At 48.2% G+C, this 21,910-nt stretch overlaps 1 protein-coding gene across 1 annotated transcript in view; it reads left to right on the forward strand.

Annotated features, from left to right (window-relative positions):
* Positions 1 to 21,910, forward strand: part of VPS8 (VPS8 subunit of CORVET complex) — a 2,052,516-nt gene that overhangs the window by 1,253,632 nt on the left and 776,974 nt on the right. The window contains exon 36 of the mRNA XM_078680452.1: positions 961 to 1,050. Coding sequence (XP_078536578.1) covers positions 961 to 1,050 — 90 coding nt within the window. The remainder of the gene's footprint in view (positions 1 to 960; positions 1,051 to 21,910) is intronic.

Raw genomic sequence — 21,910 nt, forward strand, 5'->3', positions numbered from 1 at the left:
CGTCCCCCGCCTGGCCCGACACCCGCCTGCTTACCTCATTCTCCGCTCCTGAGTTGACAGGTCCTCGCCGCTCTGCTCCTCACCGCCTGTCCACCGCTGCTCCTCCCCCGCGCCATTTCCGCCTCTCCGCTGGTCTCTCACCGCCGCTGGCCTGTCCGCTGCTGCTCACGTGACCACTCCTCCCCCGCGCCATGTCCGCCAGTCCTCTGACGCCGCTCCTCGACGTGAGCATGCACGTCTCGGCCGGCGCTACTTTGGGGGGACTTTTTTTTATTACTTTTTTTAAATAAGGTTTTTTTTAAGGTTTATATAGCCTATAACCATCTACACACCCTGCCGATTTCTACGGTGTATCGGGTGTGTAGATTGGCGCAGTGGTTCCCGCGTTTACTTGCCTCAAAGCCTGCAAGTTTCTCCTTTATTATAGTAGTATAGATGTAACAAAAAGATGTTAATATGTCACTTCTATTCTTGGATTTTCGTCACAATAAAATACACTGAACATAATCTTCACAAACGTTATTTACAAAACTTTAAGCTATTGCCATTATAAATTACAATAACTTTTATTTAAGTATTAATTATTGAAAAGAAATGAAAAGCCATTGTTATTTGTAATATCAATACATGTAAGTCACGTAAACACAACACATATTGCATTACAAATGCTATAGGTGTCACATTTGTGAAAGGTATAACTATTGGCATTGTAAATGACAAAGCTATTAATTTAGCTATTTTCAAATACAAAACTTAAATACAAAATTTGTAATTTACAATACCAATAGCCCACACTTTCCTAATGCGAGACCTATTGCATTGCAAATGCTTGTTTATATGGTTTAAAAACAAAAATAATGTCATGAGCAATGCCAATAGCTCTAACTTTAACAAGGACGAGACCATTGCATTGTAAATGCTTGTTTTTATTATTTTTACCAAATGATTTACTTCTTACAGATTACCCAGAAACATAAGCTACATGAAGCATCTGCCTACCTCTTAGAGAAGAAAGGAGACGTCCAGGGAGCTTTCACCGTCATGCTTAAGGTACATAAAATGGACTGCTTTACTTACTACATCATTCACTTTCTGTAAACAGATAGCTTTGAAATTGTTTTCCTTATTGCGATATCTACTAAAAGCTGTGAAGCAGCCTCTCACACTGTGAGCATTTCAGCAAAAATCACAGTGTAAAGCCATACAATACATTCCAAGAATTAGTAATACCGTTCTCCTCATGAACTTTTGAATGCATCGCTTAAAGTTGTGGTCGTCTTCTTTTTACATGAGTGAAAGTTTTACAGCTGATCAACATCTTTAGATCATTGATTGATAATGTACCCTGGAGGAAGAGAAATGTCCAGCCTGATCCCATTTGGTATCAGAATTAATGTTACAGTGTTGTATATTTAATATGTGAGTGGTGATACCTTTACAATAACCCCAAAACAAATACAAATATGGGAAAGTACATAAACCTTCTAGACCACAGAGATTCTTCCATCAGATGCATCCTCTTTATAGGCATATGGCGAAAGAATGTGTACTCTTGATTGGTAGTGCTCTCTTTATCTATTTTGTGGGATGAATAAATAATATCACTAACCACAATTTGTTTTCACACAGTGACAAATCACACCTCACAATAGAACATTTTCAAAGATCTCCATACATCACAAAAAAGTTAGTTTAAAATGTCTTATTCATCTTCCAAAATGAAACATGAATTAGCAAAGTGAATTTTGCTAAGTTTTTTTGCCAAGTTCATGGTCTTAAGTGAATCCAATTCCAAGAGTCAAACCATCACCCTCATGAGTTCTTGTCTAACATCAATGAAAATTAGAAGCATCCAATCTATATATTATAAACTGTAATTCCTAGACTATATTTTAATCCTTTTGCTTTATTTTGTCTTTGATAATGTAGCAATATATCTATTAATGAATATAATAATAATTATTCATTTATGTAAATCAGAGGACGGCCAAACAGTGTGGTGTCACACCCCCCAAAAAAAGAAAATGGCCAATTCATGAAATGCAAAGTGCAAAACTGTCAAAATTCACATTCAGTACAACACTATCCTGATAGAGCCTTCAAACTACAGATTACTCGCCTTGTGGGTTTGCCCAGGCACCAGACTGGATCTGGAAACTTTAAAGCAAATCCCTTGTGCTTCGACATGTGGCATTCTGCTGCTCCCCATAGAGTCTGTAGATTCTGGATGTGCTGTCAGGGGCACTATATGACTGCCACAGCCGCATGTTGATGTCAGTTCTTTTCTTTACATGCCTTCTGATGCAGATCCGGATTTATCAGTGCTGTTTATTTCTGACAGACTTTATTGTTCTCGTAAAATATTGCTAAATTGTACTTAATGTGCAGATATGGCCCTTAAACTGATCAATTGTAAGCTGTGTTGTGATCATAACTGACAAATGTCAGTGATGGTTACACAACTTCTGCCTCTGGTGCCTTGGATCCTCGCACAACATTAAGTTGGCAAGTGCTGTATGAAAATTAACTGCAAAGCTAGCCAAGACCGAAGAGCCAAGCTCGCTGTCGGCAAACTCCAAAGAAAGTCATGGAAGCTGACTTGATCACAATTGAAGTCCAAGGTGCAATTGTGCTCTAGCTCCATGGGCTGTACTCGTAACTGCTCCATGTCAAAGTTCAGGTAAGTCACACATCACACAAGTCCCACAAAAAGCCCAAGAATGGCTCTCCGGCGTCGTTCTACTTTCACCATTTAAATTCACATGACGCCCCAGGGTGCTTCTCAGCCGCAGAGCCGTTCCTCAAAACTGGCTCTAGAAATGGTTCTGCTCTGAATTTCTGTTGAGTGCATTGGTACAGCGGATGAACTCTGCCAGTTAAGAGAAGCTGTGGAAATAATTTTTTGTACTGCACGAGATCCTGCTGGAGTGCCTTCGGGCCCTAAGGATCCACGGTGGAAGCCTGCCAGAGCCCATCCCCTAATTCTTCCTTGACACAGACCGCGCCACTTACGCAGCATCATTAAGCATGGTGCCGCAGGCTCCTGCATCAGCACAACATCTGATGCCAATCACAGTGCTGAGACCTGTGCCACCAGCCTGAACCTCGACACGCTCACCGATGCCGGACCTAGATCTGATATTTTTATTCAAGTCTTAGGCCCAGCCTATCCTAGAACATCATTTTTCTGACCATTGCTGTAAAGTTGATGGCAGTAGGGACTTTTATGAGGAGCACAATATTTTTGAGGACATACGGCATGGCAGTGGATTATACACCTAACCTGACATTGGACTACATTTTCTAAACCCAGTGGCGGCTGAGGAATCAGCAACTTTTGCCACTGTCATTCGGAGGGCAGTGGAAGGGCTTCATTTGACACTGCCCATGTTGGAAGTTAAAATCAGTGTCTTAAGTGAAGTCCTCAACCCAACAGCCACAACAGAGGACCCTCTGCTGCCTTTCAACAACGCTCTTGCAGGCATATTGGTGGGCACCTAGGCAACGCTAGGATCTTGCCTGCTAGTTAATCAACAGGTAATAAGGCGGCACAGGCCTGCGCTCGGGACTTGGACTTCTTACTGCAACATCCTACCCCAGAGAGCCTGGTGGTTTTAGGCATCATCCAGTGGCCTCAAACCCAGCTCCTTTCCTATCCTCCACTTCCTTCCCTACCACCCCACCTGACATGGAATCCAAGCAGATGGAAAACTTTGTGAAATGCTTTCTATCCAATGCTAGCCTTGCCTCACGATCAGTCAGTACCTCCTGCCTCCTGGGACAGTCATTGTACACCTTGCGGGACTTAGTGGCTTTTCCAGCGATGTCCGGCATACACTCTAGCGTCTGATCCTCGATAGCAAATATGCTGCGAAATATACCATTTGTTTGTGCCTGAGCAGAATTGACTGCATGGGTAGGTCAGTCTTGAAAAGAATGGTACTTGGGCCCCATGCTGGGATTGGCTCAACGGGTGTTTCATCAGACTTCAAGGACTCTCTGATGGACATTCCGTTGAATGGCTCATACCTTTTTTCGGGTGAAAGCCCACTGCTCTTGAGAAAATTAAGGAGAAGAAGGCCAAGGCTTACTCTCTGGGCCTAGCTCGGCCTGCTCAGCAGTTCCCCTAACAGCAATGCCTCTTTAGTGACTTCACAAGGGAGTATCAGAAGAGACAATGGCAAAATCATCAGCAGCAGCAACAGGACTCCCTGCCCTTTGGATGGGAAGGCATGGGAGTTATCTGACAGTGTTAAGGCCAGAAGTGCATTCCTCTACCCAAGCCTTTCAGCTCCCCAGACGGAGGAGCATCACATCAAGCCAAAAGGCATTCCAGATAGTAGAACACAGATGCTCTCCACCTTTTCTGTCTTATCTTATGGGCATGCTACCCACATCACAACACCTTTCGGAGAAAACTTCTCAAAACTCCGTGGAGAAGTTCAAACTCTGTGGCCAAAGGACCATTAGAGAGGGTGCCGGCACCAAAGATTGGGTCTGGTTGTTACTCCTGTTACTATCTGGTGTCAAAAAAGGACACAGGCCTTTATCCCATCCTCGATCTCCACCCTCTGAGCTATTTGCTTTGGAAGGACAAGTTCAAAAAGCTCTCCCTTACCCATGTTCTGTCTGCCCTGGCGTTGTGCAGTTCCTATAAACCTATATGGGATCTGCTCGTTCAGACAACATAGACTGTGGGATTTGTGTCCAGACTGATTCCAGACACCCCTACTGTGTATGTTAGTCTGTATACCAGCTAGCTCACAGTGCCACTACAAACTCCTCTTACCAAGGAGAGAATAGTTCTTGGCAACTATCAAACATGACAACTCTGTCCCATCAGGGATTGTGGAAAACGGTACAGTACTTTTCGCTCAGTCACTTGTACTCACTTTGTCTCCGAGAGATAGGCAGAATAAACGGTGGGGACTTTCTCAATAAGCATTTATTGAATTAACTTCAATCTAGTGTAAAATAGGTGTGTTGAAACAACCATAAGACAGAAACAGATATAAATGATTATAAGTACCAACAGAGTAAAAGGATGGTAGATTCCTACCATAGTGCTAAAACAATAATTACAGGCAGGTATAGAAATACATTTTTTATTTTTTTTATTTTTCCACCAAGCACCAACAATGTACATTAAACATATGTTGTGTGTTGTACACTCGTCATAGTTGCCCTGTACTTACAGTGATGAAGAGAAAGATGAGGCGTATAACACAATTCACGGCATACAATACATTATTCATTTCTAAAACATTACAAACAAAGGCTCTCCCGGTTCAATCTCCCGTACCATAGCTATGACCTGATATGTCATTTACATTGGGACTGAATGTGTTACGCGTTGCCAAGTCTACATATGTCCCCCTCCCATGTCTATTTTAACCCCTATATCCTGTAGTCAAGTGTCGTCTTGTGTCTGCTGCAGATAATCCGTCAGCGGTTGCCAGAATTCCTTGGGTCTGGAGGCCTGAGGTAATTCCTCCACATACGCCCCCAGAGTTTCTTAACAGCATATCATGTCTGTTATCCAGTCTATGAATCTAGGTGGTCTTTTGCTACCCGACTTCATAGCTATTCGTCTTTTGGCGAGTAAAAGCGTTACTGTCCAGAACATATGTTTTTTAGCTAGTTTAAGCTTTCGGATGCCCAGCAGGCACACCAGTGGTGTGTTCGGAATGCGCTCGGCTAGCATGTTCGATAATGTAACTGTGATTTCCTGCCAATACGTGTGCAAACTGGGGCATGCCCATGCATGGAAAATCAGCCTGGGGTGTGGTACAGCGCAGACATTTGTCATCCGCTCTAAGGCCATATCGGTGCAGTTTGACCTGTGTGTAATATGTCTGATGGATACATTTAAAATGAATGATCCGTGAATTGTAATTTGAAGTAAGTAAGTGTAATTGAGCACAACTGTAGCCCCAGTCCTCTTCGGATATTGTTTCACCAGTTGTTTCCTCCCACCTCTGGAGCGATCTATCAGGCTGTAGAGTCTGTTCGTTCTGTGAAGCAGTATATAGTCGTCTGACTAGACTTTTTCGTGAAGGTGCTGTCAAGAGTATCTATAGTGCATTTAACGGTGTAGGTTCTTCCGGGAACGACTTGTACGAATCCTTGACTGCTAAACGCAGCCTGAAGTACAGAAACATCTTTAGTGGCTTTTGATGTGTACATAGAGATGGGTCTTTTTGCAGGATGAATTTCAGGTATGGAAATACATGACCGTAATTATGCGTACTTCTACGGTGAAACCCTAACTAGATGTACCTAAGTGTACCTAGCATGTATGTAGGTTAGAGCCAAGAATCCCTCTAGGATAAAGTCAACCCCATTGCCTGTGGGACCCCGTCTTGGTCGCGAGATGGACATCACGTGAGGGATGTCAGACCTCTGCCAGCTGGAGTGTCTGCATGCAGGAACCTCAGCGTCTCATGTCAGTGTGTCAGCATGGAAGTCCTTTTTATCCTCTCTCTGCCTCAGCAAAGATTTGGTGTTAATTTACTCAAAGTGGTACTCTCAGGGGATCTACCTTGCTGTGTCATGTTGGACTAGAATGACGGAAGGAATGACCATTATACATAGTTATTATGCAGGAGTTGGTAGACGTGCTGAGATTCTAAGAATCCTCATGCATAATGAATTAGGCTAATTTTCAGAGAAAACCCCACATCATTTAAGCAGTACCGTAACTAGGTAAAAGGTCAGTACCAAGAACGTTATGTAGGGTAATGCCACGGGAAATATAGGCGAAAGGTTTGGTTACTACCTGAGCCTATATCGGGGTACCTGTATGAAACATAACACTGTGTCCAGGAAACTAAATGGTGGCGCTCCACTTGCAGGACGCATATTTTCACACAGTCCTACAGGCATTTTCTGTGGTTCCAGGTAGGCCAAGAGCACTTTCAGTTCTCTGTTGCCCCCTTTGACCTGACCAGTGCACCTCTGGTATTCATAAGAGTAATGGTGGTAGTTGCAGAACATATGCAGCGTTTGGGAATACCAGTCTTCCCATAGCTCGAGGACTGGCTATCCACAGCAGACTTACCACAGTCGTCAACCACTTCCAGATGATAGCCAACGTGTTAACATTTTTTGGTCTCTCCATCTATGTGGCAAAGGCACACCTGTTACCTTCACATGAACTCCCCTGTATCGGAGCCATCCTGGATACGGTGCTTTTTCAAGCTATTCCTCTGCCTCAATGAGTCCAGGACATTCGGGTTATGATTCTGATGTTCCTGCCTTTCACTTGCATCTCAATGAGAGCGACTCTGAGGCTTCATAGCCTCTTGGCCTCCTGCATTCTGCTTGAGGATCAAGCCAGGTGGTACAAGCAAGGTCTGCACTGGGTTCTGAAGCCGCAATGGGCTCAGCACTAAGGCCATCTATCAAACTTCATCCAGTTATGGAAGGAAAATGCAAAAGCTCTGCGGTGGTGGCTGCTTGACTGCACTTGGACCAGTGGCAGATGCTTCTCCCTACCCCAAACAGAGTGAACAGTTATGATGCATGCATCATTGATGGTTTGGGGGGTAATAATCTGGGAGTGGTGGAGATCAGAGCACTCTGGTCTTGGGCGGAAGCTCATCTCAACATCAACTTGGAGTTGTGTGCGATTCATTTTGCACTGAAGGTGTTCCTCCAACATCAAGAAGAAATGGGTGAAGGTTCTCACAGACAACACTGTTGCCATGTAGTACTGCAACAAACAGTGCAGGGTGGGGTTGTGAGTCCTATGCCAGGAGGCTCTGCACCATTGTGTCTGAACGCTCAGGGCATCTCCCTGATCCCCTAACACCTGGCAGGATCTTTCAACACAAGGGCGGACGACCAGTTGGTACACAGAGGCCCTCTGGCTAATGAAACACTACTACAGGCAAATAGATAACAAATTAAGGCACCACAAAGCAGTTCTAAGGTGCTACCACCAGCAGATACAGAACACCAAGTGCAGAGTTCTTGCAGAACGCTGGCACTAACAGCAGCAAGGAAATCTTTACCATCATTAAAGTTTTGCTGCGACTTCTGCCACCTCCAGCAACATCACCACCTAACGAGACCTTTGCATAAAGCTCTCTAAATTCTTTCGTAACAGTATCACCTCCATATACACAACTCATCTTCCCATCACAGCTGGAGAATGAACTCTGACCTCATTGCCCACTGTCACCATTGTTGAAATTGTTGCTACCATGAAAACCATCCACTCAGGGGGCCCATTTGACACTTCCCCCCACCATGCTTCTACCAAAGCACTCCTACCGATCAGCGAAGCGCTGACACCCATCCTGAATGCCTCCTTTGCCTCAGTCACCTCTCGGACACTTGGAAACTTACCACTGTTACTCCCCTGCTCAACCATCCGCTAACCCAATCATGCTTTCCAACTATAGACCTATCTCCCTCCTACCATACTCGGCAAATGTCTTTGCAAAAAAGTCAACCAGATGCCTCGCAGACCATTCAGCAACCACCAGCTCCTCCATTCCACATATGCTAGACTCTGATAGAGACATCTAGCCACAGATTTCTTAACTTAGAATATCCCCAGGCATCAGACTGGATCTAGAAAACTTTCCCCTGCAGTACCTCTGCTCACCGGGGGCAACGGCGCCCGGCTCCGTCCTGATATTATCCACGGAAGTGACGTCAATTTAGCCATATAAGACCCCCCTCAACTTTTCTTCTTTTCCGCTTCTCAACGCGGATCCGGAGTTTAGTGGTTCCTCTACCCTGTTTTTGTTCAGGCCTTCACGACGCCTTTCGCATCTGGAGCAGTGTTTCAATGCCTGCGGGCTTCAAATCGCGTGCGTCCTGTTTGCAGCAGATGTCGGCAACGGATCCACACGAGAGCTGTATGTGGTGCTTGGGCAAGCATCACGACTCGGCCAATTGTGACGCCTGCCGGCAGCTGAAGCCGAAGTCCCTGCGGGAACATCGAATGAAACTGTTGTCTGGCCGGGTGTCCCGGTCAGAGTCCTCGTGGCGCCGGCTCCAGTCTCCGGCCGAAGGATCCAAACGGCGCAGTTCTTCCTCCCACGCTGAGGTCTCTGCTCGAGGCAGATCCCAGAGTCGTTCCCGTGGACGTCGTTCGCCTGTTGCAGGTACGCACATGAAGAAGTGAAGAAGGTCGTCAACCTCGCACAAGCATGACATTGAGGGCTGCGTCTCACGGTCTTCACCGTACGCGAGCCCTCATGAGTCGACCCCGCCTATCCACCATTTCCTGGTGCAGTCCTTCTTTGGGTCTCCCCCTGTCCCTGGCGTGCCTTCAGGGCACCACATTGGGGGTAAGGATTCAGGTTTGGGGTTCACCAGCGGGTTAGCCCTCGGTGCCGACCGAGTGCCTTAACTCCGATTCAGGGGTTGCAGCGACATCGGGACACGGCCCGGATGGGCGTCCCACTCTGACATCTAGCCCTCCTGGCGCATCTTCGCACAGTCCTGCAGGGCTCCCTGCATCGTTGCTGGTTGTGGCTGCAACACAGAGTTCGATTCCAAGTCGACTTCAATCCTCCCCACAGGCACCTGTCATCCGGGCTGGACGAGTCCTCTACAGAGATAGTCGGTGCTGATCCGACGCCGTCCCGACATTGGGCAACGCCGGTTCCGTCCCCGGCTGTTCCTCTACTGGAGGACGTGACCCCAGTGGGTTCACCGTCCACAGGGTTTTTTCCATGCTCCACAGAGCAGGGCCTCTGTCGTTGAGTGGACGGATTAGTCTGCAGCCATCCCCAACAAATGACTTGCTGTCCCCCCCTCGCATGGCCATGGAGGCTAGCGTAGACTTTGCGAGGGCAGTTAATAGGTCTGCACATATCTTACGAATGCCGGCGCCCTCTGTCTCCCTGCCTTCGGCTCCTTTGTTGGATCTCCTTCACCTGGGCACGGTGGATGTGGAGCCTCTGCTGCCTTTTGGCAGGTCCTTGTATGATGTCCTTCTGGGGACTTGGGTCAGACCCTCACCGGGTGTCCCTGTGACCCGTGCTGTTGCGCATTGCCACCGGCCGGCTCCAGATGGCCCTGCCTGTTTGTCCCTTCATCCTAGGGCTCTAGGACTGGTAGTCCAGGCTGCTTTTCCTTCCACTCCTCCACCATTGTTTCCCCCCACTCGGGAGTCTAGGTGGTAGGAGTCCTGTGGCCTCAATGTTTTTGCCTCCACCAGCTCTGCCCTTCGGTCCCTAAACACGACCTGCGTGTTTGCTCGAGCTACTTCTGCTCTTTGGGACTCCGTCGAACGACTCCTTTCCTCTTTACGGGAGAGTCCTCGTGCTGACCTGCTCCAGCTTGTTCTGGATGACCGCGACATGGCTCAGTTTTTTATTCGATCGACAATGGACACCACTGACTCCATGGGTCATGCTATAGGCAGCCCAGTTGCCTTACGTCGCCATGCGTGGCTACGCGATGGCAGTTTCCCTGAGAATATTCAGGAGCAACTCAGGGATTTTCCCTTTGACAGGACCCTTCTGTTTGATGAGCATGCTGACTCAGCAGTCCGGGGTCTCCTCGTTTTTAGTCCCCCATGGTGAATTTGTATTTTTGGGTGACGGTGTTGTCATTTTGTTTTCCTGATTTATGTCTCTGGGTTCAAGAGATTTCTCCCCAGACAGACTGTATGGCTGTTTAGCCAGGTTTTTCCTTCCTTTGATGCAGCTGGGTCATCTTTTTAGGTGCTGCTTTTTTACCTCTGCCTATGGAGCTTGTCTCAAGAGGTGTCCTTTGTTATTACCCAGACTGACTGTGCGGCTTTCGCTGTCTTGCCCTTTTTTGTTGCAGCTGGCCAGCTGTTTCTGCATTTCTTTTTAGCCCTCCGTCTAAGAGCTCGGCTCAAAGAGGTGTCCCTTGCTTTTATAGGGATGTGCCATACCCTATGTGGGGTACTTGTTGGCTATTGTGTAGCTGCTCTTCCTGGCACGGGAAGTTTCAACGGCTCCTGCGGAGTCTTATTCGGCTACTTCTTTTTTGTCAATGCTCTCCCTCCTGTTGTAGGATATCCCCACTAGTGAGACCGGCGGGGTTGGTGCGGTTCGGGTTTTGTATTGTAGTCTACAGTCGGTCCGTAGTTCTTTCCGGTCTCTGTGGAGACACTCTGTGTGTACACACAGGTTACGTTCGCTGTCGCAGGGTGCCGGCGTTGTACCATCCGCCCCTGTCTTGGCTGCGTTCTACTCTCACTTTTTAGTGTGGGGAAGTGCTTACGTCTTCTCTCATGGCTCAGGCCCTGTAGGGCTTTTGCCTATGGGCAGTGGAGTTTCCACTAGCTACGTTTCTACTGCGTGTTACCTTGCAATCTATGTCTTTCTGCACTTCCCTGACATGGTCTTCAGATCCTTTGCTTCTTATGTGCAGGGATTCAGGTCCTTCCGCTCCTGGCCTCTGCGCATGTTTTCTGATTCACTATGGCCTAATGGTTCTGGGCTGTCACTCTATTTCCACGGCTCTGTGTTCCACTCCATGTATTTCACTCGTTGTGAGTTGCCAATCATAACTGACGGCACTGTGGTTTTCTTTTGTGTAGGTTACGGTGCAAGCATTCTTCTTCAGGATACTCGTTGTCATTATACAGTGTCTGTATGGGGCTGTTTCTACCCTTTTTTTCTGACAGACCTCTGTCTGTGTTTTTTACACTCCTTCCTTGTGAGTGTGGTGGTCAGTATCCCCGCCAGTCTCGCGGGGGGCATTGGTTCCGTCCCCGTCAGGTGGGATGTTATTGCTTTTTAGTGTTTTTGATACTGTTGTGTCCTGCTATGCTCACACCCTTGCCGTTGGTACCTATTGTGCGACTTCCCTTTATCTAGGGCATGCTCTTCGAGTTTCCCCTTCTTCTTTAATTTTCCTTCATTTGTTATATATATATATATATATATATATATATATATATATATATATATATATATATATATATATATATATATATATATATATATATATATATATATTTATATATATATAAGTCTTTGTCTTCGGTATATATATCATGATTTATACACACAGTGAGAGAGTATGCATACTAGGTTTTCCTTGTCCTAGTATCGGGAGGTTCGCCCCGTACTCTCTCTTTTTCTCTCTCCCTCTCTCATATGTAACAGAGTATTCTTTGTGTCCCCGGCTTGCTGAATTCCCTTCGCCGTTTGTCCCTCTGGGTACGATTGGCAGGTTGACTACCTGGTGCTGTGCCCGCCTCGCTTTGCCGCCGCATGCGTACTGTTGGTAATCCCATTACTTGGGCTTTTATTTAGCTGTGGTGTGGTTCTTACGGCTCACTCTGTTCTCCTTCTGTGTATCCTTTATCCACATACCTGTATCTCCTGGTAGTCATGACTCAGTTTATCTCTGCATGGTGATATCTGTCCCCTTTTCTTTTTGTGATAGCATGTAAAAAGTGTTTCTGATGTGGCCTAATAATAATAACAAATCCTTTAAATCCATGTCATCAGAAGGTAGAGACAAGCCCATGCCATCAGAAAGGAGAGACTAGTGCTCTTCCATCTCATCTGGAATGTTTTAGCCATTCAAGACACAATCTTTCCTTATTATATGTTGTAACTACTCCAGAGTGTTGTCTCTTGCGCATCGAGTTTCTGGTCTGCTTTTTCAGAACCCTTTTGTGGTGTTCAAGAAACGGGCATAACAAACATCAGTATCTAATGGCCATACTAGCCATCCCTCTGGACTGGAATGTGAAGAATTCTATGTACCATTCTTGAGGTTTTTGTTGAACGTTTCCTCTGTAGAACTGTTGCTAATTCTCAAAATGTGCACATTTGGGAATGTTTGCTGTGTTCATATCCTTTATCTTGGCCAGGCCGTTCGTCTCACAGTTTTGTTCAAGAAAATTATTTGTCTTGGTATAAGGTACTCTCTAAACAAACCCTTATTTCCTTGAACCTGCTAGTCTTTAGTTCCCCTAACAGACTTTAAATCAATATTGTCCTTCCAAAAGTCATACCTTTGTATTGCCAACTGGGAAACAAAGAACACAGAATAAATTAATTTAGTGTTGGTTAGCATATTTTCTTTGCAAGGGTAAGTTTATAATAATAAGACTCTGGATCTATGGGGTTGTTGCCAGAAAAATATGCAAACTTCTGCGTGAATGTTTTACAGCTAACAAAAAGTGGTGTAGGGTGATGTTCCCATTATGTGTAATTAAATACTGTACATGGAGTACTAGCTCTGTGTAAGAAATAGTGTGCATAGTGGTGAAAACAAAACATTTCATCATAATTAAATGTTCAGCTATACATATCTTCATGTTCAAATACAGTATAATGTTCTGGCTCATCAAGCAAAGATTTGACTGTATGAAGGCCCCAATCATCAGAGATGCTGCCAGGAGTAATAATATAATTCAAGGATATTTGAAATACATACGGTACCTGTAACGTTTCTGTCGGTCCAAAAATTTCATATTGCCCCTTATGCCAAACAATTCCTTCAATTACTTGAACCGCCAAAATGTTCACACGGGACAGGTCCGTTCACACTTTGTGTGATGAAGAGTGACGCTTCAATACCTTGGTTATCAGTTCAACAGCAGAGCGTTTTGGGAGATAATGTTCATTTCAGAAAAAGAAAACAATCTTAAGAAAGAGCAACGAAATGGAAATCCAAATGGAAACCCAAGGTAGAATAAAATAGGCCTTTTTGAGCCAAATTATAAACACACAAGTTCCATGTGGTGGTGGATCTGAAAAATCTGGGGAAATGTCATGAATGTCGACAAAGTAACCAGAGGGAGTCTGGCAAAGTAGGGATCTGAAAGAGACAATTAGTTATGGATTCCTCACCTTAGACTTACCCCGAGGCGTCAGACTGGATCTAGAGAATTTTTCTTCTGCGGTACGCCTGCGCGTCGGTAGGTGGCGAAGGTCGACTCGACGTTGGCCGTTGGCATCATGATCGCCGAAATGACGTCGCGGTATCAACTTAGACGCGGCCCCTGCGCGCTGATGTCAGTTGTTTCTTTTTCTTCCCCAGCCAGCGCAAGTTCCGGAGAGAGCGGTACCTCTAGCCACTTGTTGCCTCTCTTTTTGTGACTTTTTCTCAACATCTTTTCGAGTCGTACGACTCCTGGTGCACAGGGATGTAATCTTGATGGACCGGCTTCAAGCCTTTTGGTTCCTGCGACAAGCTGATGTCGGTGATGGAACCCCTTCTCGTGTGCCTATGGTGCCTGGAGAATGACCACGACCCGAAGTCGTTCTCAGACTACTGGGCCATGGACCCGCAGTCTTTGCGCGAGCTGTTCCGAAAGCTTCTGTAGGCCTAGCAGTCGGCTCTGCGCCGCCACTGGGCCTGATGGCCTCCTGCATCCTGCTGGCGGACCATGCCAAATGGCATATGTGGGCTCTGCAGTGGGACCTGAAGTTTCGGTGGGCACAACATCAGGAGAACCTGTCTGATTGCGTCCAGATCTCAGAGGGCACTGCACACCTATTGCAGTGGTGGCTAACGAACCAGGATTGGGTCAACGGCAGATCCCTCTTTCTTCCCCAACCAGAGTTCACAGTGGTGACCGATGTATCTCTTCTGGGATGGGGTGGCCACATGGGGGAGGTGCAGATCAGAGGCTGTTGGTCTCCTGCGGAGTCTGAGCTCCACATCAACCTCCTGGAGCTTTGGGCGATTTGTCTTGCACTCAATGCATTCCTTCCCTCTGTCCGGGGAAGAGTAGTGTAGGTGTTCACGGACAACACCACCGCCATGTGGTACTGCAACAAACAAGACTGGGTGGGGTCATGGACCCTATGTCAAGAGGATCTCTGTCTCTGGACATGGCTGTAACATCAGAGCATGTCCCTGGTGGTTCAACACCTGGCAGGTTCGCTGAACGCCAGGGAAGGCAAACTCAGCCGCAGGTGCATGATGGATAATAAATGGCGTCACACGGAGGTGCTGCAAGGTTTCTTTCAACAGTGGGGAGAGCCTTGGTTAGATCTGTTCGCCACCGAAGACAATGCGCAATGTCAGCAATTCTGACTGTTGGAATTTCCAAGGTGGCCATCGCTAGGCTCCACTCTTTGTCACGAGTGGAGTTGCAGTCTTCTATACGCCTTTTCGCCTATACCACTTCTGCCCATGGTGCTGAAGAAGATCAAGTGCGACCGGGCCCATGCCAGTCTTGTGGCTCCGAATTGGGCACGAAGAGTCTGGTATCCCGAGCTGCTACACATGGCCATCAATCCACCAATCAGACTGCCTCTTCGGGAGGATCTTCTGTCGCAGCAGCAGGGGACAGTCCTCCACCCGAACCTGTCCAGCCTCCACCTCCTTGCGTGGAGACTGAGCGGCGTCAGTTAACGTTGTTTGACCTGCCTCTCGAAGTCTGTGATGTTATCTTGGCAGCCAGGCGTTCCTCCACTAAGACGGTATATGCCTTTAGATGGAACAAAGTTGTTGCATGGTGAGCAGCAAAGGCTGTAGATCTCCTTTCTATCCCTCATTCTGAGGTTTTCTGGTTTTTCCTTTCTTTGGCCCAGCTGGTCTCTGCTCTTGGCACTCTTATGGGCTACCTCTCTGCCATTTTAGCCTTTCTTAGGCTTCCTGATCAGCCTTCTCTTTTCAAGTCCCCTGCTTTAAATCGTTTTCTTAAGGGCATTACTCATCTTTTTCCTCCTGTTCCATTAGTAATGCCTCAGTGGGACTTGAATTTGGTTCTTACTTACCTTATGTGCGCTCCCTTTGAGCCAGTTCATAACTGTCCTTTCAGACTTCTTACCCTAAAGACTGCTTTTCTGGTTGCCATCAACTCTGATAGCAGGGTGAGTGAGCTACAAGCTCTTTCTTCAAAGCCTCCTTTCCTGGCTGTTATTCCCAAGATGGTTACTTCTTTTCATATTGGTCAAACCATCACTTTGCCCACCTTCTTTCTGTCTCCGCATCCTTCGAAGGAGGAAGAAAGGCTTCCGTCTGGACCCAAAACATGCGCTTTCATTTTATTTGGATCACACAAAGCAATTCCGGGTGGATGACCAGCTCTTTCTTGGCTACGTGGGCGCCAAGAAAGGTCGGGCCGTGTACAAATGGACTATCTCTATGTGGGTCAGTGCTTCCAGTGTGTGAGAAAGTGCCCCTTTCTTGCATGGTATGCCCCACTTTTTTGCTGAATTGCTGATGTGTGTTGACTGAGTGTGCCCTGGGCTCCTGCCAATCAGGTACCGAGGGCCTGTGTTCCTTCCCTAAAACTGCATTGAAGCCTAAACCCAATTGGCATCTCTGGCCACAGGTCAGCCCCTGGTAAATGGTACCATAGGTACCCAGGGCACTGTGACCAGAGAAGGCCCATAAGGGCTGCAGCACTTATTGTGCCACCCATAGAGGCCCAGTGCCCTGACGCATACACACTGGCTTTGCAGGCTGCGTGTCTTGGTGTAGAACAAAACAAAGAGTCGACATGGCACACATCCCTGTGTGCCATGCCCACAAACACTGCCCTTTCATACATGAGTCACCCCTCTAGATTGCTGCCCTATGCCAAGTGGTGAGGGTACAGGTGCATGAACCCTGTACCCCTACAGTACCCAGGTCCATTCCTGGGCACTGTAAGTGCAGTGCTGCCATTAAGAGTAAATGGTGCTGGGAGTTTGTCATCACGAACTCTACAGCACCATAATGGCTGCACTGAAGACTGAGAAGTTTGGTCTCAAATTTCTCAGCACATTAAACCCACACTGATGCCAGTGTGGGATTTAATGTAAAATGCACAACAGAGGGCATCTTAGAGATGCCCCCTGAAACTCGACGAACTCCCAGTGACCTGACTGAGTGACTGCAGAGGCTGCCATCCCCAGACTTGTTTCTGGACCCCTGGGTCGAGAGCTTGCCACTCTTGGGGGCCTGAAACAATGCACAGCCTGGAACGAGGTGGCAAGCCTCCTCCACCCATTGGTCCCTGACCTTTACCTACCTGTAACACCCCTAAATTTAGTATTTAGGGGGGTACCCTGAACCTTCCTTCCTCAGATCCAGCAACAACAAGAAAAGAAGAAGGATGAGAAGCCATGCAGAGCTAACAAGAAGACGACGCTCTCTGACTTGGCCCCAGCCCTATAGGCCTTTCTTCCCTCAAACCTGCTCCTGCGAAACCCCAGCGTGTCCAGCGGCCAGCAACTTCAAAAGCCCCGGAGGACCTGCCTGCATTCACTTTCCAAGCTGTTTCTCCCGTGAACACCGTACGTGTTTAAACTGCAGCTTCTGGTGCCAGCCAGAAACCACAAATCCAGCACACACTGCACCCGCCGAGCCCGGCCCGTGTTTGAGTGAACAAACAACACAAAGATGTCCCCCGGGTGATCCTGACCCGAAATCTGGTGACCCCTGACCTGCCTCAAGCCTCCAGATGATGCCTGCAGCCTCAATCCAGAGGACCCCCCCCTACAGCGACCTGAGCGGGTAAGAAAATCCGACGTCCAAAGGCCCCCCTTCACCCAAAGCTTGGACCGGAACGAAGCGCAGGCCTCACAGTCTCGACTCTCGTGCTCTGGTGATAAGCAGAGATGGCAAACCTCAGGAAGATCGGTGTGAGGGAATTTGTGTCCACACCTAGTGCACTTCTTGAAGGGTGTTCTTTCCATGAGCCAAAGGCCCAATGGTGCAGTTGGGCCCGACGGCCCGACGAACGCTGAAATCGAGAAGTGAAGTCTCTAATCGACGCTGGTAACCGGAATCGACGACGATGCCGATGGTATTTTGATTGATTTATGGATTCGAAAAGAGATCGGTAACGGGACCGAACGATGAACACATTCGAGCCCGATGGCGGAAAAAAATATTCAGAAGATGTAGTCGATGCCCATGCGCACTACGGTCTAAGGGAGGGGTCATCCAACAGACAAAGTCTCTTCCAAGACAACAACAAAGTGTAATCATCTGGGCCCACCACCAGATGGTGATCTAATGCAATAGTGTGTGGTTCTGCAGCCCTACATGCCAAGAACAGATGCATACTGGTAAGTAGCATTTTCCTTTCCTCATTAGGATAACATTGACTTTTGAAAACTACAAATATTCCTTAAAAATCATCCGAATAACCAAAACACATTTTCTCAACTGTTTTCAGGAAATTTCTCAGTGCTGAATCCAGGATCCAGCACTGAGTAAGAAAAGTAACGATAACATAAGTTACCTGCTAAGTGAATTTCCTCCCGTAGGATAACATTGGTGATTCTATGTGAAAAAGTTTCAACTTTCGAAATGCAATATTATTCTTTAAAAATCGTACCTTCAACCAAAACGCATTTACTCACCTGTTTTCAGGAAATGTCCCAGGGCTGAATCTAGGATCCAGTCCTGTGTTAGCAAAAGTAATCTGAAAAGTAAATAACTGCTTTTTACTTAGAAAACCCATTTAATTGAATGTACTATACCTGCAATGTGTTGCAAACTGCTTTCCTAAAACTGTAACCAAAACCAGTAAAGTTACACTGCTATTTTGAACTGTTTTCATACAAGTAATTTACTACTTAAAAGTATTTTTATGCTTACCTGCACCAGGCTTGCTTGGTTCTAGAAATAAAACAACAGTATATTTTTTATACAAAACAATTCGCCTAGAGTTCATTTCTTGAGTGTGTGAGACTGTCTGCCGACTGAGAGTGTACATCAAATGCTTTACACTGTCCTTTGATACTGCCTTACTGCTCAAACAAGCTACCACTTTAGAGAGTAAGGTTCTATCTAACTTAAGCCTCTGCCAAACCTCTGGAGATAGAGAGCCAGTTTCTTACACAGTGGGGCTGCGCGCCCATTCCACCAGGGCGACGGCAGCTACTACTGCTTTGGGATGAGGACATCTGTCAGGCAGCTATGTGGGCATTTCTACACACGTTCAATAAACACTACTGCCTGGACATCCAAGTCCGGAGACACAGCTTTTTTGCCCCTTTCTGTTCTCCAGGACTTTCTGGTGTGAACTTGGTTTGCAGACCCACCTCTGGGGTTGGTATTGGTGGGGTATTTATTCTAAGTTAACGATCTATAACTAACTGTTACTTTCACATGAACAAGTTACTTGCCTTCGGTAATGATATATCTGTAAGAAACATAGGTTAGTTATAGATTCCTTACTGCCTCACCCATCCTCCCCATTCTGCGAACTGACTTCTAGGGTTAAGGATTTCTTTTCAGGGCCCTAGTTTTGTGCACCAGTGGTCAATGTTTTGCATGGCTCAGCGCTTCTGGCGTGGAAAGTTGTGTACAGAACTAATGTCAGCGCGCAAGGGCCGTCTAAGTAGCTGCCGCAACGTCATCCCGGCAACCACGACGCCAATGACGAACGCAGAGCCGACTGACGCCACTTATCTGATAGAGACTACTAGCCACAGATTCCTTAACGTAGAATTATCCCCAGGCGTGAGACTAGATCCGGAAAACTTTTCTGCCACAGCATCCCTGCGCGCCGGGAAACAGCACCACGTGACTCCGCCCTGACATTGTCCACCTGATGACGTCAACGAGGATACATAAGTCCCACCCTGGCACGCCTACGTCAGTTTTTTCTATTTCCATGTGCAACGCTGATCCGGATTGTGTCCTGGCCTGTTTTCAGGCCTTCTCCCTTTTTTCAATGCCTTGGCGTTGCGTGGAACAGTGTGCGAATGCCTTCGGGCTTCAAGACGTGTACCACCTGTGCACGTCCTATGTCGGTGACGGACCCTCACCTGATTTGCATTTTGTGCCTGGGTGAGCACCACGACTCGGAGAGTTGCGACACCTGCCAGCACTTTAAGCCTAAGTCACAACGGGAGCGCCGGATGAAGTTGTTGGCATGCTTGTCCAGGTTGGTGTCGTCCCAGCGTCCGTCTCCGAGGCGAGGGTCCGCCGGTTTCGTATGCGGAACCGCCTTTCGCTGCGGCTCTTTGGGCATGGCTCACCGGCTGGTAGGGCCTTCAGTTTGTCTCCGAGGCCCTGTCCTCCTTCCACGGTGGGCACCGGTTCCCCACGGGGCAGGTTTCCCCGCCTGTTGCCTTCCTACCCGCCGTTTCCCGGCGCTGAGGCGACTAGGGCCTAAATGACAGCCTACGCTTCGGCGCTGCAGGCTTCTTTGGCCCTCCCTCCACCTCTGTGACGCCTGCGGGTCCCTTGTATTGAGCGGGAACTTCGCGGAGTCGCCGGCGGCTCCGGCCCCGGCGGTTTCGGCTTCAGGTCGTAGGAGGGCGTTGTCGTCGAGGTGTAGTCCTTTGGGGCTCCCCTATCCGACGCCTAGGGTCCCTGCCTCACCACAAATCCATACTGGGCTTCCTGTGGTGTCGCAGGTGAACGCTGGGACTACAGCCTTGTCCCAGTTTCCCCCTCCATCCTCTGAGCAGGCAGTTGCCTCACCAGAGGTCGACCCGGCGCCGTTTCGGCACCGGGAGCCTTCCTCCCTGGCTCCGGTGGAGTCGCAGGTGGAGGCCGGGGCCTAGGGCACCTTCCCGAGTCCCTCTCGGTCCTTGACGCGGGTTGCTGTCGCGTCTGAGGTCAAGCTGACATCTTTCCGGTGCCGCGCCTTCGGTGTGCCGGCATCGGCCTCACCTCGTTCTCCTGGAGAGCACGTGGTGGCAGGAGTGGCCTGGCGCCACGGAGGGCTTCTCCGGCACCGGTCACCGCTGCTCAAGTGCCTATGGCGGACTCCACGGAGCTGCGCCGGCGTCCGGTTCTGGATTCGTCTCCTGAGGTCCCTTCTTCTCTAGAGGCCTGCCATCTATTGGTGTGTTCCTCCCCGGAGACAGGGTGCCGTTTAGTTGCCTTTTCACCGGTATCTTCCAGGGAAGGCTCCTTGCCGTCCCCACGACCTAAATCCACAAACCCTTCCTTGCGTGGCTCACCGCTGGCTTAACCATCGGCCTCCCCACCCTCCCCTGAGGCCCCTCAGGTAACCCCTTCCTCTGTGGATCCTCTTCTATTCCGGGGCTGGCCACTTCCCTCTGGACTTGGGGATAGGCGGCTCAGTCTGCAACTGTCACCCACGGAGGAATTACTTTCACCTCCACGGTGACCTACTGAGGCCAGTGTTGCCTATGTTCGGGCTATTTCCATGGCTGCTGGTATTCTGAGGATGGGTGAACCTGTCACTCCATTTCCTACAGACAACCTCTTGGAGATTCTCCACAAGGGCTCCTGTGGACGGGAGTTGTTCCTTCCTTTTGAAGCGTCACTCCATAATTCTCTTATGAGGTTTGGGGCGCCCTGCCATGGGCGACCCCGGTGCCTCAGGCACTGCTGCACCGCCATCGTCCTTCTCCGCAGGACCAGGTCTGTCTTTCTTTCCACTTTTCTACTCAAGGCCCTCTAGTGCGAAATGCCTTTCCGTGTTTGCCTGTGGTGTGGTTTCCTCCGTCTCGGGAGGCCCAGTGGTTGGATTCATGGGGATGTAATGTCTTCGCCTCTTCCAGTGCTGCCTTGCGGGTGCTTAATACCTTGTGTGTGTTGACCAGGGCTACTTCGAACCTGTGGGTTTCTCTGGAGTCCCTACTTTCTCATGTCTCTCATGAGGGTGCCCGTGCTCATTAGTGGGGCCATGTGTTGGATGGTAGAGAGTTGGCCGCGTTCATTCTTCGTGCGGCTTTGGATGTTGCCGATGCTATTGGCCATGCTATGGCCACTACTGTGGCTCTCCGTCGCCATGCTTTGCTACGCGATGCTGATTTTCTTGAAAATATTAGAGTGTGTCTGGTCGACCTCCCTTTTGACGGGGTTCTGATGTTTAATACTCATGCAGACTCTGCCATTCAGCAGCTTCTTGCGGGGCTCCGTCCACCTCCTCCTCCTCCTCCTCCTCCTCCTTCTTCTCAGGTTGGTTTGTTGATCCTCCGGGTCTTGGTGGGAGGCTTTGCTCCTGGTTTTGGTTTTTGGAGCAGCTGTTACACTTTCTGTGAGAGATATTGTACCCTCGGGGTCCTTGGATGGCCCC

The sequence above is a fragment of the Lissotriton helveticus genome, chromosome 3_1 (genome assembly GCF_964261635.1).
Source record: "Lissotriton helveticus chromosome 3_1, aLisHel1.1, whole genome shotgun sequence".
In the NCBI taxonomy this organism is placed as follows: domain Eukaryota; kingdom Metazoa; phylum Chordata; class Amphibia; order Caudata; family Salamandridae; genus Lissotriton; species Lissotriton helveticus.